General features: G+C 42.1%; 1 protein-coding gene across 4 annotated transcripts in view; it reads right to left on the bottom strand.

The window, feature by feature from the left end:
* The window catches only part of CHID1 (chitinase domain containing 1), an 896926-nt gene that overhangs the window by 10691 nt on the left and 860857 nt on the right, over positions 1-25378 (bottom strand). For all 4 annotated transcript variants that reach the window (XM_068261168.1, XM_068261169.1, XM_068261166.1 and 1 more), the window contains 2 exons: positions 24871-24951; positions 3473-3515 (listed from right to left, as the gene is read on the bottom strand). In XM_068261168.1, the coding sequence (XP_068117269.1) occupies positions 3473-3515; positions 24871-24951 (124 nt within the window). The remainder of the gene's footprint in view (positions 1-3472; positions 3516-24870; positions 24952-25378) is intronic.

Here is a 25378-nt window from a genome sequence, read left to right as displayed (position 1 = left end):
AGGGTGGTGGGGGTATAAGAGTATGGAGGTTCCCAGAAGTGGATAGCTCAGTAGTTAAAATAAGAAAGTGGATACAGGTGTACATGGGATAGATCAGATAGGAGGGGATTTATCTAAAGAGGCAAGGTTTTCAGGAGGAAGGAGTAGTTGAGAAGAGTGTATACAGCTCACATGCAGTACTTAGAGTGCATCCAGGCTACCTAAAATGTTAGTTAGCTTGGGCTGTGCATACCATGATGTGAGCTTGAATGGTTCTGTAAAGTCTTTTAGTTGTTCGTGTGTGAAATGGGAAATTATGAACAAAGACAAAGCAGAAAAAAAATGTTTAGCTTTTTTCTTCTTTATAAAATTGTATTTCTAAGTTGCATGACTCTATGCACCATTAGTAAAACATGAGAAAGGTGGGTGGAAATGGTCCAATGTACAAGGTATTTTTTTTAGTGGCAATTAACCACTTGACCACTGAGAGTTTTTTACCCCTTTAGGACCAGAGCAATTTTCCCGTCAGCGCTCCTCCCTTTCTTTTGCTTATAAAAACTTAATCACAACTAATCCCAACAAAATGATCTATATTTTGTTTTTTTTCACACTGATTAGGCATTCTTTGTGAGGTACATTATGCTAAGAATTATTTTATTCTAAATGCATTTTAATTGTAATAATGATAAAAAAAATGAAAACATTCATTATTTCTCAGTTTTCGGCCACAATTGTTTTAAAATAAAACGTTCCACTGTGGATGAAGCACACACATTTTATTTGCCTATTTGTCCCGGTTATTGCAACGTTTAAAATATTTCCAAGTATGGAGCCAATATTTTATTTGGAAATAAAGGTGCATTCTTTCAGTTTTGCATCCATCTCTACTTACAAGCCCATACATTAAAAAATAACAGTAATATACCCTCTCAACATACATATGAAAAAAGTTTAGTCCCTAGGGTAACTATGAATTTTTTTATTTTTTATGTAATTAAAAAATTTTTTTAATAAACCAAAAAAAAATTGGGGTACTATGGGGGAATGTGGGAGGGAAATAGTTAATTTTAGAAGTCAGTGTTGGCATTTTTATTAACTAAAATGAATTTTGATGTAGATTTACTATTTGGCCACAAGATGTCCTCACTCATTTCCGATTCACGTACATAAGTACGTGAATTAGAACTAATGTGTGGAAGTGTAACAACAGGAAGATACAATGAAGCAGGCATCTAATAGATGCCGGCATTCATTGACTCAGGGACTTAGATTAATGAATGAGAACTGTGTTCCCATTCATTCATCTCCCCGCTAACAGGTGGCGACGGTAGCGCTCGAGACGGCGCGTGCTGGAGCGAGTAGTGGCCATCCGCTGCTGAAGATGAAGCTTCACGACCCTGGGAGTTCAAGTGAAGTTTTCCTGGGCTATGATTATACTGCACCTGGTGCAGTAAGTAGCTATTATCATCAGATATTCTAGCTTACTCAAGTGTAGAAGGGGATGTGGTTTAATAGCTAGATTAAGTAAAATGAATAGGATATTTCAGTAGCAGGGATGGGGGTAAATGAGATAATACACCAGGCTACCACAACCCAGACCTGACTGATCATCATCAGACAGGACTAAAATAGTGAAAACGAATTAGTGCCAGGTTTTAGCCATAAACTGGAGGGAGGTTGGCTTCTTCAGGGAGTTTAATTATTAATTTAAGAGGATCCATTGGTTGTTCCAGGCAAGTTGTTCCATTTAGAGGAATATATCTGGGGCTCCAGATAAATGCATGAGGTGCCCTGTATCTGCTCTCTGGGGTGCCCATTAGAGGTATCTGGAATGTCTATTGTGGCCACCGAGCACTCAAAACAACAGCCGCCATTTTGTAGGTGGCGCTCACCGCTCATAATTATCAGGCAGCCTGGTTTAGGCCTCGTTCACATATATGCAGTGCAGATGGCCGTGCGATTGGAACTGCGCTGCTACCTGCTGCACTGCTGATCCTATCCATTGACAGTGAATGATTCAGCTCTGCACTGGCGGGCAAAATGCATGCAGCAGTACCCAAGCACATCATAGCGCATTGTACTGATGTGCAGCGCCTTTGATGTGAACAGCAGAAGGACTGTCTATGCCTTTCTGCCATTCTTGCGTGTGACACGTCAAATGCGCACGGAAGCGCGTATTATGTGAATGAGCCCTTAGCCTGCAGCAATGGACTGAGGCTGAGCTGACTGACTGCAACACCACCCCCTGACCAATCACGAGCACCTGGCAAGGGGCGTGGATTTGTATTCAAAAGGCAGGGGGCTGGAGAGAGCCTGCACATGTTGATGCAGAACCATATGCCCGCTCACCTCATGGTATCCTCAGCCTGGCTCCTGCTCTCCATCTCCTCACCGTTTCGCTCACCAGAGCCCGCATGCAGACTGCCTGTGCCAGTGTCACCATCTCTGCTTGCCCAGTGCCTCGTCCTTTTCCAGGGCCAAAGCAAGCAGCCAGCCACGTGTGCGGTCACACAGTAAGTACCGGTAACTGCAAGAGGGGAGAGACACAGACAGAACAGACATTGCACTACACAGCACCACCATTCACCACCAGCCAGGCTAGCATCACTGCAGCTGCCAGGAAAGCACCACTGCCAGACATGCCAGCACAGTGCCACCACCAGCCAGGCCTTACCATCACTGCCAGACATGCCAGCACAGCATTATCACCAGCCAGGCAGCATCACTGCAGCTGCCAGCACGACATCACTGTCAGGCATGCCAGCAAAGCATCACCACCAGCCAGGCCTTAGCATCGCCAGCCACAGCATCACTGCCAGCAAGGCAAGCAAAGCATCACTGCCAGCCAGGCCAGCACATCATCACCACCATCTAGGCCTTAGCATCACTGTCAGCCACACCTCAGCATCACCACCAGCCAGGCCTCACTGGATCAAGATGAAGACTGGCACCATCAAACTGTATTTAAGCTCTTTGTTTCTTTAAGACAAACCAGCCAGGCTAGCACAGCATCACCAGCAGCCAGGCCAGGCAGCGAAGCATCCTAGCATCACCACAAGGACAGCATTATTGCCAACCCAGCACTGCATAACCGCCAGCCAAACACAGCACCCAGCACAGCCAGAAGGACAAAACAGAAGCCAGATGAGGGTACTCTGCCTATGTATGTGAAATGCTGCCTATTTATGGTATTTAAGTTACACCACTGCTAAGTTCATGTACATCGGGTTCCACACATGACTATGCCCACATTTTCGCACAAGGCCACACCCATTTTTATTTTTTTTGCTATGGCAGCTAGTCACTTCTCTAGTGCCCAGAGGTGCACCTGATCTTCCAGGACCCTAGCAACGCCCCTGGGTCGTTCAAAGGTTAGTAGGAGGAGATTATAATTATCTAGATAAGATAATAGCTTTAGACTCAATGCCTTGAATTTCTGAAGTGTTTTATGTTATTCAGATGGCCCTACTACTTAAATAACATTTTATCTTACCTTCAAAGTTGGGTAGAACACAGCATGTTTTCCCCCTTTAGTCCTGTGAAAACAAATAATCTTCCATAAAGAAATGTATATACGAATGCATCACAGTGAGTTCGGCTAAAAAGTGGTCTCAGACAACAGTTTTTACCTCTCATAATACCTTGGCAACTCTTATGTTTAGAGATGCCTTCCCATCAGTGCTTGTACTAGACTGAATTAAAAGAAGTCTGAAGTGAGAATAAAAAACAATAACAGATACTCATCTCAGGAGAGGGAAGGCTCTGAGTCCTATAGAGCCTTCCCGGTCTCCTACCAGGCCTGCGTTCCCCCGCAGGCTCCCCTGTTATTAGTCATCGTAGACTGCTCTCTTCCGGGTTGGGCTGGCTTCGGAAGCACTCGGGCTTCCAAGTGCCTTCTCTTGCGCACTGGTGCGGTTGCAGTACAGGACTGCTGGTCTTCAGGAGCCTGAGTGCTTCCGCAGCCTGACGAAGTCTCCCACGGTGGGAGATTCAAACAGTGGAGCCTGTGGGGGAACGAGGACACCGTTTCGAGAATGGAAAGGTTCTATAGGACCCAGAGCTTTCCCTCTTCTTAGTGGCGTATCTGTTTTTTATTCTCACTGCAGACTTGCTTTAAAGAGGAACTCCAATGAAAATAATGTAATAAAAAAAGTGCTTCATTTTTACAATAATTATGTATAAATGATTTAGTCAGTGTTTGCTCATTGTAAAATCTTTCCTCTCCCAGATTCACATTCTGACATTTATTACATGGTGACATTGTTACTGTGGGCAGGTTATGTAGCTGCTCCTAGCTGTTTTGGCTGTTAGAGACAGCTGTAAACAGCCATTTCCTGTCTGTGAACATTGTTACATTGTGGCAGTTTGCCAGGAGTACCGCGGTATTCAGAGTTGTTGTAGGAGGGGTTTCAGCACAAAATTAGTCACACAGCGCCCCCTGATGGTCTGTTTGTGAAAATCATTCTATTTCTCATGTAAAAGGGGGTATCAGCTACTGATTGGGATAAAGTTCAATTCTTGGTTGGAGTTTCTCTTTAAGGGCAGGGCAGTTTTTGAATGATAATTTGGAATGTCCAATGAGATGAAAATAATTCTGAGTTGCAGATTTTATGGAAATGTTTATGCAAATGTGTGCAGCTTGGAAGTGGTCCAATCAAATCATTCAGCTTCTTTATTCCTTTGGTCCATTTTCAAGCAGCACACCTTTGCATAAAAAATACCATAACAAAATTCATAAAATATTTGCATTTCACCATTCTAATGATAATATTGCTTTGAAAATAATGAGCAGGCACAAGTAATATGGTATGATTAAAAATTATGCAAAAATAAAGGTTCCTGTTATATACATCATATAATATGGTCACTCGGTTTACCCTTCTACTACATAATTAGGTGCAGTTGTATCATTAATAGGCACCTAAAGTTGTCTTTAAAGCCACAACAGGGGCATCAGTTAGGTATCTATGTACTGCACAATGATACCTTTTTAAAGTGTAACTTCAGTTTTGCTAAGAAAAAAAAATATATGCACTTCTCACAACATCTGCTATATAGTATTAGAGACTGAACTGTTTTGTCTACACAGCTAAGCATACAAATCATTGTGGCGACTTCCTGAAAGGAAGTAGTAAGCAACAGTAAAGTGCTGTGCAGCGTTATTGGCTGAAGCAGGAAAATGTAATGTAACGTGATCCCTTTTATTGCTTGAGCGGATTACAATAGAATGTTTTTGAGACTCCTCATGTGTTTTGGTCATTCAAATTGTAGTACAGAACTTTACATTTTAAATGTTTATGCTTTACACACTCTGAAACATGGTATTGAAAGTTACATTTTGTCACCCATGCATGAAAAGACACAAAAGAAAACAAAAAAAGAACTATAAAATAATAAAATAGCAGAGAGCAGAAAGCTGGTCACAAAGGCATTTAAGTAAAAACTTGCATAAAGCTTGTGGTATCCTGTGCGCATTTTACCAGGATGTACTGCAAATTCAAAGCAAAAGCATGAAGAGCATGTGCTGCAGTTGGCTGAGCTAACTTGCTTAGTGACTGTATTTTAAGAAGCTTCCCGTTGTAGCAACAAACTCCAAAATGTGTCTGCTCACTTTAGCAGGCCCCTGCTTATTCATCCTATTTTTTGTGTGGTTTGTTGCTATTTGCAACGCTTTATCCTGTATTTTTCTCTGAAGTCTTCCATGCATCATGCTGATTTCCACAAAAAGCAGCAATGAAGAAAAAATGGCCCTCCCCCCTTAAAGGATACCTGAAGCAGGTTATTAAATCTAATAAAAGGAACAAAGAGGCATGTTCCCATTTGCAGGACATGCCTCTGTGTGCCCTGATTGATGCTCTCAGTGCCCCCTGCTCCCCACTAGCCCCTTACACCCCCCCCCCCCCTGGAATCTGACAACATTCATAATGTCAATAGCACAGGAGCTTCCTCTCCAGGATTGTGACTCCAAAGGTCACCGAAGTGAAAGTGATGGATGGCTGCAGATAGGAGCAGTGGGGAGAGGAGGAATGAGCTCTGCCTGGCCCAGCAACCCCAAACCAGGCAGCATGTTTGTTTTTTTTACTTGTAGACCCAACTCGGGTTCTCTTTAAAGAATGCTGTTCCCGATAGCAGAAGAATGTCACCCTGAAACAAAGGTTTAACAAAGCTCTGTGTTCTTCAGGTGTATTCCTGGGGCTCAATCGTGTGCCCTGCAGGAGGAGTTTATGTTGTGTTCAAAGGAGCCTGTATTCAAGGCATTGAAATAAGCATCACTGCTCCAGCTAATTCGTGTCCTGAAGCACCATACACATTGGTGCAGAGTCAATAATATGCCCGGGTTTGTGGTAAAATTTTATTCTGAAGTTTCTAGGGTTCTAATTGTTTCTTAACCCTCTGGGGGATAATCCCGAGCTGCGCTCGGGGTAAGCCGCCACAGAGGATTTCTCAGGCCCTGGTGGGCCGATTTGCATAATTTTTTTTGTTGCACGCAGCTAGCACTTTGCTAGCTGCATGTATATACTGATCGCCGCCGCTCCGCGCTGATTCGCCGATACCCGCGCCGCTCCCCCCCAAGACCCCGTGCGCAGCCTGGCCAATCAGTGCCGGTCAGCGCTGAGGGGTGGATCGGGACTCCCTCTGACATCACGACGTCGTTGACGTCGATGACGTCATCCCGATCATCGACATGGCGACGGGGGAAACCAAACAGGAAATCCCGTTCTGAACGGGATTTCCTGTTTGCTTTGATTGCCGGAGGCGATCGGAGGGGGTGGGGGGATGCCGCTGCACAGCGGCTATCATGTAGCTAGCGCTAGGCTAGCTACATGATTAAAAAAAAATAATAATTTAAAAAAAATGTGCTGCGCCGCCCCCTGTCGATATTATTGTATCCCCCAGGAGGTTAAGCAGGCTTGATTGATTGCAGTCTGCCCCTTTCGTTACTGACTTGTTGGCTTGCTGCAAGAGGCTTCTCGAGGAAGTCGGTCTTCTTTTGCACTCTCACTGACAGCCAGCAGTTCTTCCTCTGTTTACATGCAGGGATATCCAGTCCTCCAGGGCCATATAGATGCCAGAGTTTTAGGATAACATTAACAGAGGAATAGAGAATTGTGCTAAACTTGATAAAGCACACCTTTACCTTATTCAGTCCCATCAAATAATTTAAGCTGTGCCAAAAATGTTTGAAGAACCCCATGACTGGAGTTGGACAACCCTGATTTACTGGGTCATGCTGCGGACTGATGTAGCTGAGTTGAGGAGGAGCTACCAGCAGGAAGACATTTTTCTCGAAGAGCTAAAAAAATGGGCCTTCTGTCCTGGGTGCTGTGCCCAGTATTACTGCTATCATACCTCCTTCATACACTTAATGTCATTCTGGACACCTTTTTGCCATACATGTCCTTCCAGAATTTTCCACAGCTGTCAGTCATGGGACAAAAAACAGCTTTCCTTCAGTTTTCAAACAGAATCATTCTTTGCACAGGAGAATTGCTGACTGGATACAATTAACATTTAGAAAGAAACTGGTGGCCCCCTTTTTAAAATGCAAATACCCATGTTTTCAATCAGTCATGGTGAAAAGGAAGTCAGTGGCTCTGTGCCCTACATTTAACTCCCACTCTGTGTACGAGAATGAATGTTAATTCCCCTGAAAAGTCTGACCTGCTTCCAATTGTCACTTTTACAGTGCTGACTTGTAACAGGAACAAGAAATATGACAGATTACTATGGACAACAAGCAAAATACTTTCAACACTCAAGGCCCTGAGCTGCAGTTTCACTCTCTCACAGGAAAAGTTTCTGTAGGTTAATTGAAGAATGGTGCCCACTAATCCTTTTACTGGCAGCTGTGTTGACAGTTGGCCAATGGGAGCCACTTAGCGGGGGAGTAGGGGGTGAGTACAAAACATCAGGTCTGAGTGTTACACCGTATGAAAAAATTCAGAGAAATGAAAAAAAGACAGTGAAGTCAGACATGGAGCAATCATATCATAGTAACATGTATAATGATTTTACAGGTTTGCTTTACTTCAAAGGATCTGGACACTTGTTCACATTAAAAAACGGAATAATGCAGTAGTCAGGATTATAATGTAGCAGAGTGATTCCGGAATGGAGAAGAGCTTGTACTCTGGAAGGAAGTACCCCCTTAAGATGGAGGGGTCAGGCTCCCTTAAGAAAGCATAGAGGGGTGGGAACAACAACTGAGCAGAAGAGAGCTTCCTTCTCCCACCCTCACGTGTCCAGAAGTGCACAGGCTGATGAGAGAGTGGGAGTTGAGGCAGTCTGTTGCCCCAGTGACTGTATCACAAACAAGTACATGGGAGATTCATCTCCACTCTCGAACTGCCCAGATTTAGGAGTAGATCTGTGTTTTGTTAATCTAGCACAGTCAGAGTATTAGTGAGTCAGCATTTTTCAGCTTACTTTTGTTGCTTTAGCTTCTCTAGCAAAACGAATTGCATCTATTAGTATTTGCCATATTGCACTGTTATTTCTATCATTGCACAGATATGCAATGAAACTGTTTTACTTTCACTTTCCGTTCCATATTAAAGCATTACTGTTCTGGTGAACTTTTGTGTGCCTGCATTACCTTACCACACTAACCTGCTGTTACAATACCACTACAAAAAGAAAAACCAGTGTGGGCACCAAGGCCACCATACACTGGTCAAATACAAAGACACAGTGACATTTACAACTACAATCAACTAGATATACATAGTACCCTCCAAGAAAGCCACAAGATGAAGATGCTGAATGTGAGTAATACTCTACCTGCAGACTTCTGGGGCTGTGTAAGCAATCCAATACCAGATAATCCATAATTATGGTGTTTCCCATGATCAACAAATGGGCAGAACCAAGGAAGACTCAATCTCAGCAGTCTGCACATTTATAAAAAAAAATGCTGTATGGAAAATATCCTGAAGCCAGTTGTGGGAAACTTGCCTAGCTACATTCACTAATCTCCTGAAGAGTCTCTCTGCCCTGGGCCTTGTAGTGGAGGCAGACATCTTGGCCATAATGGATGTTGAGGTGCTGTATACAAAGTTCCATCTCACATCACAACACAAAAAAAATGTTTTAAGTCCTGGTCTTATCTAAGGCCAATGTTTGAATAAGTAAACCAGGCTAAAGACAAATCGGCATACATCTCCTACAGCTGCAGTACCTATCTGAAGTAGCACCAACAGAAGGTCTCATCCAACTGGCATCCAAACAGAACATAAAAGAAACAATACATTACAGAAACATCTATTTCTGCTAACCTTCAAGAAAGGAACTATAAATCTTTGCCAAGTGGTAGTGCGCCCCCCTCCTGGTGGTTACAACCTGAACACACCTAGCATGTGCATCTGGATCTCACATCTACATATGGTGGGAATGTCCTCTAATACAGTTGTTTTGCAAACCTTTACAATTATCAGCTGCTACAGCTCTTCTCACACTCCTGCCTGGCAGAACATCCTCTATTAAAAAAATCCCTTACCCTTCAATTAATGGTAGCAGCAAGGTTTCTCACTGCAAGACATTAGAGGACATATGAGATCCCTACCATGACTGAACTATTTAAAGATCTCAATCACATCATGCGGATGGAGGTTCTCCAAATAGAGGTATAGGACAACACAGATGTGTTCACCACAAAATGCAAAGTTTGGTTAGATTTCAGGGATTCATCAAAAGCTACTGACATGCGGAGCCCTCCCATAAACAAAAAGATGGCTTGAAAAGGCAGGCTGATGATGCAGAAGGCTCTATAGGTCTGACGAGTCCTGGGGTTCTGGGAGTGAGACACACCATTCTTCCTTCTCACCTTTCCTTCTTGCTCATCTACTCTCTTTAAACTCAACTCATTCTCTCCTTTTTCTTTTTTTTTTTCTCATCCAAACACATCCTTCTGCATACTCTTCCTTTACCTCCATATTCAAGCTTTCTCCACTATTGATAAGCAAGGTTTGGTGATCTGATCACACTTACATAAACATAGAAGGTTAAGACCAATTGAGTACATAGTTATACATAGTTATTTTGATTGAAAAAAGACATACGTCCATCGAGTTCAACCAGAACCAGAGTAGAGGTTTGGTTCTACCGCAGAATACATGTTTCCGCTGCTAATAGAGGGACAAATGCTTATGATAAATGCCAGGTATTTGGTCATCTAGCTACTTCACTTGAGCATTACTATGAACAAACCTTAGTCATCCTAAAGACTACATGTATGGTGGCCTTCCTGCCTGTACTTCTTCTGTTCATTATTATTTTGTACTCTCTGTACATTGATTTTTATATTGTTAAATGAAAAACTTTAATACAATCTTATTTTACAAGCTGTACAAGCCATATATTGATACAGGCTTGCCACACTGCCTCCCTCAGAATTACATTTAAAACTGTTCTGCCTGGCAAACAAATCCCTCCACCATACCTCATCTTTATACATTTTGGATCTCGTCCAGACATACTACCCAGCCTGCTCTTTTTGCTCCTCCAACAATTTAAGAATATCTACCCCTTACATTACTTGCTAACTTGCAATGCTCCAGGACTTCACAAGAGCAGCCCCTACTGTATGGAACTCCCTCCATTCACCCATCATCAGGTGTGCCGCCACTTTTAAATCATTCAAGCAGGCCTTAAAGACCCATCTATTTACCATAGCCTACCCACCATCTTCATAACTCCAATTGCCACAATTGAACTGCCTCCCCCTCCCTCCCCTAATGTGTTCCACTGCTCCAAGCCTTAAGGTGCATACACACATCTAACATGCACACGACAAACCACACGACCTGATGAGCTGCACGACCTGTATATCCACATGTATAGACGGCTAAACGACCAACTCATTTACATACTGCGCACACAATGATGGACTACACATTCAAAACAAGTACAAGTCATTCAAACAACTTGTACACACGCAGCAACTGCACAATATCAAACCAACACAGATCCGACAGTTGTATCGGGCAAACCGCCTGTTATTAGACACTCGTCAAGTCGTTTACTTGCTTACACATGCCTGATTAAATATAAAAGAAAACCATGGGATACTTAAAGCTAATGGGAATCCATGCTTCAGTAAAAAAAAAGAGTCAGATACTCCCCTAAGGAGAGGGAAGGAGAGGGTCCTAATAAGCCTTCCCTCTCCTCTTCCGGTGCCCTCGGTGCTGCACTGGCTCCCCCGTTCCAATCCCCCGCTGCGGGGACTTTGGAAGTCTTCGGGAGCCGAGTCCACCTGAAGACAGGCGGCTCCATACTGCGCACGCTCGAGTACGTCATAGAGGGCGCTTGCACGTGCGCAGTGTAAAGTGGCCTGTCTTCGGGAGCATTAGGGCTCCCAAAGCATTTCCGAAGCTTCCCTTCGGCGGGGAACAGTGGCATTTGACCAAAACGGTCGAATACCGCTACCGGGGAGCCAGCGGAACAGCAGGGACCGGGAGAGGAGAGGGAAAGCTCTATGGGACCCAGAGCCTCCCTCTCCTTAGGTAAGTATCTAACTTTTTTATTACAGCATGGGTTCCCATTCACTTTAAAGTCTTTTTTTTTTAGGAGTAGGAGGATAAATTGTTTATCTTATCAGTTTATTTTCACCTCAGGTTCACTTTAAGGATGATAATCTAATAGCCTAAATTGCAGGGAAAAGCTTTTCTCAAACCAGCATTCTTGACTCTACTACGTTTATCAAAGGTATATGTTTATGGCCTCTGTTTATCCCAATACCAGCCACATACAGGGCACATACCTCAGGAGTGTCAGCTTTTACCCCAGGCATATAAAGCAGTATATTATCTACAGCCAAGCAATGCAGTACAAATGCACCTGAACAGACACATCAGATCAGGATGAACACCTGCAAGAGCTCAGGAGGGCCTTCATAAAAGAGGGATATACCACAGAACAACAGGCTGGGTAATTGAAAGAGCGACTGCCATTCCTACAGGCAAATATCTGAAGTATAAACACAAGGAAGCCAACATCTGTGTCCCCCATGTTGTCACTGCACAATGTACTTTTACATTCTCATCTAGTATTTGTCTGTAAGATTGGCCCCCACTCAGATCATTTTCATAAAACTTCAGTGTATAAATCATTCTCAGTAACAATTATGCATAAATAGCATACAATTGTTCCACTGGGATAACATACATGCCAAACAGAATCCCAGAAGTGTCACCAACATGCTCTGGCTAATCTCTATTTGACATGCTGCGCCAACAGATGATTAATAAACTGAAGTATTATGTTTGTATAAATTAAAATGACTATTTTTCTGTGTGCTGTCTGGGAATAGAGGCTAACGACTCATACTATGGATTCAACCCTTAGACTGCCGCAGAAATCTATAAGTGTTCTGTGTTTTCCACCCCTATGCTACAGATGCCTAAAGGCATTTTAGTACAAAACTACTTCCCATTTTTGTGTCCCCATATTCCTTTGCCACAGACGTCGAAAAGGCGTCCAGCACAAAGCTGTGGCTCAGGGTCAACTTTCTACTTTACTTGAAATATGTACAGTTGGTTTCAAAATTATTCAACCCCTAATGCTGTAAAGGGTTTTAGGGAATTTAGTGTGCATTTGTAATTGTGTTCAGAATGAAATTTTACAAGGACTTTTTAAAGAACCAAATGCAACTAAAATGACATCCATTGTTTTTGTAATACAGTATTACATTCTTTTTGTGATTTCCCTATTGACACAATTATTCAAGCCCTTAAAGACTACCACTCTTAAAGCCAATGGGTACCGATTTAAAAATAAAAAGTCAGATACTCACCTAAGGAGAGGGAAGGCTCGGTCCTAATGAGGGCTTTTTCACATTAGGGCAGATTTTCTGCGTTTCAACGCAAAGGGTAAAGTTTGAGACTTCCCTCTCCTCTCCCGGTGCACGGTCCCGCTCAGGATCCCCCGTAGCAGTATTCGACCAGTTCAGTCAAATACTGCAACTTCCGCCGCCGAAGGGAGGTTTCGGAAGTCTTCGGGAGCACTCGGGCTCCCAAAGACGGGCCGCTCCATACTGCGCATTCGCAAGCGCCCTCAATGACGGCCGAGTGCTCCCGAAGACTTACGAAGTCCCCCGCGGCGGGGGATATGAACGGAGGATCCTGAGGGCACTGGGAGAGGAGAGGGAAGGCTCATTAGGACCAAGCCTTCCCTCTTGTTAGGTGAGTATCTGACTTTTTTATTTTTAAATCGGTAACCATTCACTTTAAGAACAGAGGTTCATTCAAGTGTTTTCGATCAGGTATTGAAAACACCTGTGGATGTTAACAAGCAGCAATCAAGCACAATAAGCACCAATTAGGCAGATTTAAAATGATTGTAATACTCAGCTCCTTCTAGACATTTACTGGTGTGTTTACAAACATGGTGAAGTCAATAGAATGGTCCAGGAAGACAAGAGAAGAGGTGATTTCTCTTCACAGGAAGGGCAATGGCTATAAGAAGATTGCAAAGATGTTAAACATACCAAGAGACACCATAGGAAGCATCATTCGCAAATTCAAGGCAAAGGGCACTGTTGAAACGCTACCTGGTCATGGCAAAAAGAAGATGCTGACTTCGACTGCTGTGCGCTACCTGAAGCGCAAAGTGGAGAATAGTCCCCATGTGACTGCTGAGGAACTGAAAAAAGATTTGTCAGATGTGAGTACTGTCAGATGTGGGTACTGAAGTTTCAGCTCAGACAATAAGGCGCACACTGCGTAATGAAGGTTTCCATGCCAGAACTCCCAGGCGCACTCCCTTGCTGTCTCCAAAGAATAAGAAGAGTCAACTGCAGTATGCCAAAAGTCATGTGGACAAACCACAAAAGTTTTAAGGATAGTTTTTTGTGCACTGATGAAACAAAATTAGAACTGTTTGGGCCCATGGATCAACGCTATGTTTGGAGGAGGAAGAACAAGGCCTAGGAAGAAAAGAACACCTTGCCTAGTGTGAAGCATGGCGGCGGGGTCAATCATGCTTTGGGGCTGTTTTGCTTCTGCAGGTACAGGGAAGCTTCAGCGTGTGCAAGGTACCATGAATTCTCTTCAGCACCAGGAAATATTGGATGAAAATGTGATGCAGTCCGTCACAAACCTGAGGCTTGGGAGACGTTGGACCTTTCAACAGGACAATGATCCCAAGCATACCTCCAAGTCCACTAGAGCATGGTTGCAGATTAAAGGCTGGAACATTTTGGAGTGGCCATTGCAGTCACCAGACTTGAATCCGATTGAGAACCTCTCGTGGGACTTAAAGAAAGCAGTTGCAGCGCGCAAGCCTAACAATGTGACTGAACTGGAGGCTTTTGCACATGAAGAATGGGCTAAGATACCCGTAGATCGCTGCAAGACACTTGTGTCAAGCTATGCTTCACGTTTAAAAGCTGTTATAACTGGAAAAGGATGTTGAATGAATGTCACTTAATAAAACTGATAATGATGTGAGCACAGAAAAGACATTTGTGGTTATTTCATTATAAATGCTATGTTATATTTGTCTGACTTACAAGTGCCTCTTTAATTTAATTGTAAACAAGATGACTGAAATGATCAAAATCAATGTCAAACTGGCCAAAACACTCAATTTCAGTGGGGGTTGAATAATTTTGAACACAACTGTAAATAATTGACTGTTAATTTAGAAATATGCAAATGTTACTACAAATCTATGCAGCGTAAATATGGACCAATGAAATGCTTTTACTGCAAGATTTGTTTAGTCCATTTTACAATAGATTTTCATAATTGTTAGCATAATTCTGTATTATAATAATTAGCATTATTCTCAATCATCTCAAATGTATTTGCACCTCAGTGTCAATCCTACTGACTGATGTGGACTTTGATACATATAGATTTGGGCAAGATATTCAATAAACACAATAAAAACACTTAAAACAGGGGTGGAGATGCCCAATGCATAAAAGATAGGCTAATAAGCTATTAATCTTATAAACAGAGAGGGAATATTAACTCTCTTGAAGAATTTGGACCAGTTTATTGAAAAAAGGTCTTTTATTCAAGCACATAAAATTTGTCCGCTTTCTCAGGTCAGTGAAAAAAACAGGTGCCTATAATAAATGTAAACATATTCTAAAAATTATTATATAAAAAGTTATCATATAAAATATAAAAACAGCCATTACAGTTCAAAAATACCTTTAACATATCCTCTATAATAATAAATATGCATAACTTCTGCATAGGTGTAGCCAATTAAGTATTTTTGGGGTTAATCATACCAGCTTTGCATAACTTCGATAAATATAACATTAAAATAATTTACTTGCGTAACATTATATTGCAATTATTATATTGCATTTCTATGTAGAACATTTTTATGCAATCTTAAATACAATTTTCATTCACATTTCAATATAATGTTACGCTAGTAAATTATTTTAATGTCATATTTATCATAGTTATGCAAAGCTGGTATGATTAACCCCCAAAAAATTATTTTTATAGAGGATACGTTAAAGGTTTTTTTGAACTGTAACGGCTGTTTTTATATTTTATATAATAACTTTTTATATAATAATTTTTAGAATATGTATACAATTTATCATAGGCACCTGTTTTTTTCACAGACCTGAGGGAGTGGGCAAGTACCCGCGAAACGCATTGTCAATTTTATGTGCTTGAATAAAAGACCTTTTTTCAATAAACTGTTCCAAATTCTTCAAGAGAGGTAAGATTCCCTCTCTGTTTATAAGATTAATAGCTTATTAGTCTATCTTTTATGCATTGGGCGCCTCCACCCCTGTTTTAAGTGTCTTGTCATACCTCTTTTAGAGGTGATAGTTTTTTAATTGTCCTAAAGAACTTCCAGAGTGTGACCACCCAGTTCCTGTTAAAGACCTGGTAAACGAAGCGGGGACGGTTAATTTCCCACTTGCTCGGACGGTGGTTGCAAGGATTTGCAACCCGCCTTTGTGAGTATATACAAGCTTAGCAATTTGCTTTCCTGAATCTTACACGATTCTGCACCATTGGGCTCCTGGTCTCCTTTTGTCTTTTAGATGAACCTGAGGTTGTTATAATCACAGGAACCATCATCATAAGCTATCTTCTGATCCACAATATAAACACAGCTGGCACTTAGCTATCAGTTTAAGGGTAATACAGTTATGCTGAGGGTCTCATTTGGAAATCACTTCTGCTGTTACATCTTTAGCGGAGAAATCTAGGAAGGCAGGCCAATAACTAAACACAATTTGTTTTACATATGGGTTAAAAATCTCAACAATTTCATTACTCAGTGTATCAGTGTGTATACAACATAAGAGAATTAAGTTGCTGCCTTACACCATATCTCATAATGAGACCTGATCTGTCTTGCTTGTAGTGATGCACTCAATCATCCTCACATTTTCCAGGAAGTAGGTCACAAAAGTGATTTGTCTGGATTTGTGGAAAATATAAGTATGGCGTTCCCTGCATCCCTCTCAGGGCCACCTTCAGGGCAGTACAGGAGGTACTAATGTATGGGGCCCCAAGACAGTCTGGGGCCCGAACAGTGGCGGTTCCACATGTGCCCCAGCTGTCAATCACTCCCGCATGGCCCCTTTCAGCCACATGAGCTGTGTGGTGAAACGCCATTTATGCCAGTTGCTGTATGTCCCGCTGTATGTCTCCCCCCTGCCGTGTGACTGGAGGACACTCTGCAATGCAGGGCGATACATTGTGGCTCTGCCCCGTCATGCTGTGACCCTGCCTCTGCATGTGGCTCTGCCCTCTTGTGAGTACCTTCCTGCTACTACGAGCTACTTATCAAATTGAGATTTGACATATGGAGGCACAGGAGAGTAAGGGGGGCCCAGTAGGTTTCCCAGTATGAGGCCCAAAAAGTCTGATGGCGGCCCTGATCCCTCTAGATGTGTAATGAATACCTGAGTAAATTCAAGTCTCACTTCAGCCTCTGTATTTACTGTGCAGGAAATATCTGAAAATGTACTTTATGTATTGTCCAGGCATCTGAAGAAATACTGATGCAATGAAACAATGACAGAGAGATGAGAGTTTTGTCAAAACCTGTCATGGCTGGAAGCGTGGGTAGTTTTTTTTTTGGCAGTATGAAAGTTATAACTGCTGCAGCCTGATACCGTATATAAAAGCAAATGTTACCCACACTTGGTTACTAAATGGCTTCTGTAGCCCTGAAATACAGTATGTTACACCACTTTTTTTTTTTAACAGTATTGTAAAGATAAAAAGCCTTGGGCAGGGAAACCGTGTCCAGTAAGTTACTGTCATGCTAAATATTAGAGTACAATAGACCACAACCTTACTGGGGGGACGCAGACCTCAGTGATCTTACACAGTTCTAATCCATTCACAGGCTTAGAACATTTGTTACACGTTATGTTATCAAATTCCAAAGCATGAAATATAATTGGGCACATGCAGAAAATAACTAGAAACTATGTTTGTGCTGTCAGGCATTTAGTAGTGGTATTTTGTTTCTAGATATCTTGCTGTAAATCAGTGTTTCCCCAATCTGTTTTTTAGTCTCTCCAATAGTTTTTGTGAATACCCATACAAGTAGTGACACTGCCGAAACACTAATTACTGAGCCTGAGTAACCTGTGGTGCAATCAGCAAATCATGTGCTGTTAGCAGGCTTTGAGGACAGGATTAGAGAACAGAGCAGTGAATTGCGTTTTAGCTGTGGACAGCAAGCACCCATGGAAGGAAATGCAGTACTGATGAAGACTCCCTGTAACCCTTGTACCTCTGGGTACTTCAATTGTTAGTCCACTATTGAGTCAGCACCATCAGAATAATGGAATGGAGAAGTGACATAAAGAATTCCAAGAAACTCGCTGTCTATCAATCACTACAGAGGGAGTACACAATGGCTCCATATCTGGGGAGGCTACATCACCACAAAGACAGACAGGTCTTGAGTTTGTACCGTCTGAGTGCCCACAGCCTGGAGATAGAGACAGGGCGGCACAGACAGACATGGAAGCCCCGGGAGGAGAGACTGTGCAGACAATGCGACCAGGAGGTCTTGGAGGATGAGGCCCACTTCCTGCTACACTGCAGCAAATATGCACCTGTGAGGACCGCCCACTTCCAGAGACTCTCCGCCCACATCCAGGATTTTACCTCCACAGATGAGGAGCGGAAACTCTACATCCTACTGGGGGAGGAGGAAACAACCGTGCAAATAGCTGCCCGATATGTCACAGCCTGCCACCAACTGAGAGGAACATGATACCACATGGACTGTATTCCCCCCCAATACCCCCTATGGACTGTATATCCCAGTCCCCCATGCTGCCCCTTACATCATCCACACACATATGGACTATATACCCCAACTCCCTATATCCTTCCCTATTCCCACAACCCCCCCCCCCCCCCCATGTTAATGTTTTGTCTTGTTTTGCTTTGGCAATGCTAAATGTATTTGGTCCTGCCAATAAAGCTTTTTGGATTTGGAATAATGTAAAACCAGCTCTTTTATTAAAGCCATTCAAAAGCATGATATCTCTGTTGATACAGTGACAGCCTGCTATTTCAGACAAGTAGGTCCTTCCTGCCTGAAACAGCAGGCCGTTGCTGTATGGATAGAATTATTATTATTATTATTATTATTTAGTAATGATATAGCAACAAGATTTGCTGCAGCACTTTTCTAAATATATAGTCATGTCACTAACTGTCCCTCAGAGGAGCTCAAAATCTAATCCCAATTTTAGCGGGAGGCCAAATAACTTATATCTTCATGCTTTTGAATCAGTTTTACTTTATTCTGGTGCTGCGGATTCAATTGTGGTCTTAAGTTTTAACCAGTCCTTGCCCATTTTTGCTGTATATAATTGGCTTATTGCTACAGGGAGAGCTATGCCAGCCATGAAACTGCCATGGTTTCTGTTTGTGTGAACATGACAGGGGTTAGGACTGGACATGAGATTTATTCCTGGAGACCTAGAAATGCAATGCCTCATTGTTAAATTAAGTTCTCCTGACCGTTTAGGAATGACCTCTGAGCAGACATGATTCTCGATGTCCCAGACGAGCAGTCTGTTCTATGGGGGGGGGGGGGGGGGTTGACAGGGACGCAAGAGGTGCAAGAACACCAAAGGAATTATAAAAGCATTAGTTATTAGTGATGCAATGATATACCTATACTTGCACCAGATTTTCTCCAAAGTAGATCTAAGGCAATGAAAATCTAAATGTGTGTTCATAGTTTTAATTATGGTGTAAATTTGCTTTCCCATCAAAATAACAACACACAGCCATTAATGCCTAAACCGCTGGCATTAAAAGTGAGTACATCCCTAAATGAAGAGTGTCAAACTTGCAACCAACATTATTTTCCAGCACTGCCTTAATTTTCTTGGACATGGAGTTCACTAGAGCTTCACAGGTTGCCACTGGAATCCTCTTCCAATCTTCCATGATGTAGCTGGAGGATGATTGAGACCTTGTGCTCCTCTACATTTTGACGATGCCCCACAGATGCTCATAAGCGTTTAAATCTGGAGACATGCTTGCCAGTCCAGCACCTTTAGCCCTCAGATTCTTTAGTAAGGCAGGGCTCATCTTCTGTTTGCAGTCGTTATGTTGGAGTACTGCCCTGTAGTCGAGTTTCTATAGGGAAGGGATGATGTTCTGCTTCAATATGTCACAGCACATGTTGGCATTCATTGTTCCCTCAATGAGCTTCCCCTCAGTGCCGGCAGCACTCATTCAGCCTCAAACCATGATGCTCCCACCACCATGCTTGACTGCAGGCACACACTTGTCTTGCCCTTCACCTCACCTTGTTGGCACCACACGCTTAATACCATCTGAACCATATACATATATATTTATGTCTCATAACCACAGTACATGGTTCCAGTAATCAATGCTCTTAGTATGCTTGTCTTTAGCAAATTGTTTGCTGGCTTTCTTGTGCATCTTTAGAGGAGGCCATCTTCTGGGACAACAGAAGGAATGCAGTGTGTGCCATATAGGAAGAATACTGAGAGGATGACAACCTCCAACCTGGGCAGAAATTCTGCCAGCACACACTTTTTTTTAAGATCCTCAGTTCTCCACCGTGAGGTGCTACGTTGAACTTCCCATGACCAGTATGAGAGAGTGTGAGTGATAACAACAAATTTAACATGCCTGATGCCTATTAACACCTGAAACTTTGTAGCACCAACAAGTAACATGATCCCAGAGATGGAAAATGTCTAATTGGGCACAATTTTTACATCCTTCACTTAAGGGATGCAATCACTTTTGTTGACAGGGGTTTAGACATTAATGGCTGTCTGTTGAGTTATTTGGATGGATAAAATGCAAAAGAAGAACAAGCAGACATAGTAATGCAATCAATATTGCTATCAAAATTGCACATATATGTGAAGGGGGAAGTAGGTCGTTAGACCTAATAATAGACTAAATTGATCGAAAAGAGAGACAACCCTTATATAACCATATCAACAAACATGAGCAAGAACCAATGCAGGACGAAACTAGGTGGTCTGTACTAAAAGTTTATTGAACCAACTACACAAAAATTTAAAAATATTTAAAATAAGGCCAGCCATCAACCTAGCCAAAAGAAGGCCCCAAAATATATGATAATATCAAGGTAGCACTGTCAATATAATAAAGATAACAATTGCTGTAATAATAACCCGTGTATTCAGGGGTATGCGGGTCTCCCGAGACACTGCAATAAAAATTATGTCTCACCAGTGTCACTGCGAAATAATGCAGGAAAAATATATAAGTATAGAAAAAAATATATAAAGAAAAAATGACACTGTATTGCAGACAATTCGGGAGACGCAAACACAATCCAAGTACACAACCTATCCCAATACATAAAATCCCTTGAAAGTGCTAGTGCATAATACAATAGGTAATGAATAAATATATCTGATCTAACTGGGACGTGGATATTTTAACATGAGCAAGGGGAGAGGAAAACAAGTGAATAAAAACCTGCATAGTTATATAATTGGTAATATAACAACATGTGAGAAGCTGCCATACCTAACTAGAAGCAGCGCTGCAATATATATCAACAGTCATAGAGAAATAGTGATGAGGGAAGTAAAAGAAAAAGAAAAAGGAGATCAGAGAGTAAGGTGAGTAAGAACGGTAGAACTACCGTAAGTCAGTGTAGTTTAAGAGCAGATATTAGATGGAGGATAGGAAGACGGAAGTGTTTGTATGTGTTGGCGCAGTATATAAAGCCCACAGGACACGGCCGCGTCATTGGCTTGACCTGACGTCAGACGGCACGCGAGGTCAAGCCAATGACGCGGCCGCGTCCTGTGGGCTTTATATACTGCGCCAACACATACAAACACTTGTCCCTTACGCAGCTTCGGCGGAACTAGTTGGACGGGGCACTGGAGTGCCCTGGCAGCCACCACCTAGCCTTACACCTTTATCATTTAGGTAAGCACCGTCTTCCTATCCTCCATCTAATCTCTGCTCTTAAACTACACTGACTTACGGTAGTTCTACCGTTCTTACTCACCTTACTCTCTGATCTCCTTTTTCTTTCACTTCCCTCATCACTATTTCTCTATGACTGTTGATATATATTGCAGCGCTGCTTCTAGTTAGGTATGGCAGCCTCTCACATGTTGTTATATTACCAATTATATCAGAATCAATTGTAGAATCAGAATCAATTTTATTTCGCCAAGTAAGTTTGCACCTACAAGGAATTTGTCTTGGCAGTTGCTTAACAAACGCAAACACAAACAATACAAGGACAGTCAGTGTGTATATTACAAGTCAAGGACATTTATGCAAGTATAGTGGCAGTAAGCAATGTGAGAATAGTTCATTTACAGTTCTGTGCTGATTACTATTAAGTCCTGGCAGCTATAACGTGGTTCAGCATTAAGTATGGCTACCGCTTGAGGAAAAAAGCTGTTCCTGTGTCTGGAGGTTTTGGTAGCGATTGTCCGGAATCTTACTCTTAAAGGCATGCGCTGGAAGATGGATTGAGCTGGGTGAGAGGGGTCAGAGGCAATTTTGGTTGCTCTCTTTCTGCACCTGCTAGCATAAAGATCCTGCAGGGAAGGTAAGCTACAGCCAATTATCCTTTCCGCTGTTCGGATGATGCGCTGCAGCCTCCCCTTTTCTAATGCTGAGCAGGAACCGAACCATACAGTCATAGATGATGTTATGGTGGATTCGATAATTGCAGTGTAGAACTGCACCATTCAATTTTGAGGTAGGCCAAACTTATTCAGATGGTACATCCTCTGTTGCGCTTTCTTGTCAATAGTGGCAGTGTTGTTGTCCCATTTTAGGTTGTGTGAGATTGTGGACCCAAGAAACTTGAATGACTCTACCTGGGTTATTGTGGATCCATTTATGGTTAAGGGGAGGTGCTAGGGGGGGGGGAGATCTCCTAAAGTCTATTATCATCTCCATGGTTTTGAGAGCATTTAGTTCCAAGTTGTTGCTGCTGCACCACGAGGAAAGCTGTCCCACCACATGCCTGTATGCAGACTCGTCCACGTTTTCTATGAGACCAACTACTGCTGTGTCATCTGCAAACTTCAGAACCTTAACAGATGGATCTGTGGAGATGCAGTCATTGGTGTACAGTGAGTAGAGCAGTGGGGAAAGCACACATCCCTGGGGTGCACCAGTACTGACTGTCAGAGAGCTTGATGTGTGTTTACCAAGTCTAACATGCTGTCTCCTGTCGGTTAGGAAATCGGTTATCCATTTGCAGATGGATTCAGGTATGTGTAGCTGGGAGAGCTTGCTGTGTAGCAGAGATGGCATTATGGTATTAAATGCAGAGCTGTAATCTATAAATAAAATCCTGGTGTAGGTTCCTGGGGTGTCTAGATGCTGTAGTACATAATGCATACACATGTTCACGGCATCATCTGCGGATCTATTAGGCCTGTAGGCAAATTGCAGAGAGTCCAGCAGGGGATCTGTGATAGATTTCAGATAAGCCATTAACAGTTTTTCGAATGCTTTCATGACCAATGATGTCAGGGCAACAGGCCTGTAATCATTTAAACATGTAGGTTTTGAATTTTTTGGAATTTGTACAAAAGTTGAGCTTTTAAAACAGGCCGGAACAATTGAGAGTTCGAGAGATGCTTTGAATATGTCTGTGAATACAGGAGCTAATTGATTGGCACAGAGTTTCAAGCATTTCGCAGACACAGTGTCTGGACCCATTGCTTTCTTAGTGTTTTGTCCTTTGAAGAGTCTGTTTACATCTAATTGGCATATTGTTAGAGCATGCACATCTGGGGACAGGTCAATAGATTGTGCCTGGCCTCCTGTGTTGTGTAGATGCTGAGGCACCGCAGGGGGTGGAGACGTTGGCTGGCAGGAGGAGTGTTCAGTTTGCCTGTTGCAGAGATGGAAATTATGCAAATTGACTTGGTGTGTTTGGCTTTTGTTGCTAGTGTTAAAACTGCAATAAAATGTATTCAGTTCATTTGCAAGCTGCAGATTGTGTAGTGAGGGGGGAGATCTCTTCCTGTAGCTGGTAATTTCATGCAGAAATTTCCATATTGTGAATGAGTCGGCGTTGGACAATTGTTTCTCAAGTTTTTTAGAATAATCTTTTTTAGCGTCAGTAATGGCTCTCTGCAGTTTGTATTTCGCAGCTTTGTAGAGGACTTTATCGCCTGTACGATATGCCCTTTCTTTATCGAGGCGCAGCTTCCTAAGATGTGATGTAAACCAGGGTTTATCGTTATTGTACCTGGTGCACTTTTTTATGGGGATGCAGGGCTCTTCACAAACGGTAATTATGCAGGTTTTTATTCACTTGTTTTCCTCTCCCCTTGCTCATGTTAAAATATCCACGTCCCAGTTAGATCAGATATATTTATTCATTACCTATTGTATTATGCACTAGCACTTTGCAGGGATTTTATGTATTGGGATGGGTTGTGTACTTGGATTGTGTGTGGATCTCCCGAATTGTCTGCAATACAGTGTCATTTTTTCTTTATATATTTTTTTCTATACTTATATATTTTTCCTGCATTATTTCGCAGTGACACTGGTGAGACATAATTTTTATTACAGTGTCTCGGGAGACCCGCATACCCCTGAATACACGGGTTATTATTACAGCAATTGTTATCTTTATTATATTGACAGTGCTACCTTGATATTATCATATATTTTGGGGCCTTCTTTTGGCTAGGTTGATGGCTGGCCTTATTTTAAATGTTTTTAAATTTTTGTGTAGTTGGTTCAATAAACTTTTTGTACAGACCACCCAGTTTCGTCCTGCATTGGTTCTTGCTCATGTTTGCTGATATGGTTATATAAGGGTTGTCTCTCTTTTCGATCAACTGAGTTATTTGGATGGTGCAGCAAATTTACATGTTCTACTTATGTGTGTGACTCACAGTACTTGCAGGGAGAAGTGAAGGCAATATACCCTGCACAATGTGTGCACCGCAGTATTACCGTTTTTTGATGACTTAACCCCCCAGTCACAATGTAACTTCAGGTTTACTTTAAAGTGCACAGGACAGAAGGAAAACGTAGATAAATACACCCTGTATGTATTTACAGAGTTTAGCCTGTCTAATTCCCCCTCATCTATGTCTAATCACAAGTTGTTATTTGATCCCTCAGCTGTGTCAGCTGACTATACCGGCAGAGAGGCTAATTTGACAAGACAGGATGTTAACAACATGTCTGCTTCCATGGAAGAAGGAAGTAGATACACTGCACATTTATTGCAGGATTTGTATCAGCTGTAATAAAGAAATGTTTTTCTTTAAAGGTTATTAAGCTGTTGCTCATCTTTTAGAGCAGAGAGGGAGTTCAGAGTTCAGGTCCGCTTTAAGGGGTTATTGCAGGTACACGTATACTCTTGTACTGGGATTTGTAGATTAGAAAGTGCTTTACTCACTTTTTATATTCCAGATAATGCTCTGCAATGTGCTGGTCCCACAACAGCTTGGGCTTATATTCCTTCAGTATCTTGATGTACCTGAGGATGAAACAAGGGGTAATGTTAAAATGAAATAACAGCTAGACCATATTGCACACCGCACAAATCTGAGATCTCTGTGCTTCTTTCTATAGCCAGGAGGTGTCTTTTGTACAGTTCCCTGTTGCAAACTTCAATGGAAATTACAAAGCGAAACCTGAGAAGAGGCGATTCATCTTTGTGGAAAATGTCATCCTCTGACACAAAGACTGGAGAAGTTAAATATTAATTTAAGAATTCATATGTGGCGATAATGTGCACCTTTATCTTATTAGACTGTTTTCTTCCAGCCGAGGAAAGCTTTATTCACAACTTTAGCAAAATAAAAGAAAGTCAGGTAACTTTGATAGTATTGTCAGTTGTTCAGCGTGAAACTGTATTAGTGGATTTTCACTCTGCTTATTTTGACACGGTGGACAAAAGCATC

The sequence above is a fragment of the Hyperolius riggenbachi genome, chromosome 11 (genome assembly GCF_040937935.1).
Source record: "Hyperolius riggenbachi isolate aHypRig1 chromosome 11, aHypRig1.pri, whole genome shotgun sequence".
NCBI classification, from domain to species: Eukaryota; Metazoa; Chordata; class Amphibia; order Anura; family Hyperoliidae; genus Hyperolius; species Hyperolius riggenbachi.
Note: the sequence above shows the minus strand (reverse complement) of the source record. Positions and strands in the feature narration are given on the sequence as shown.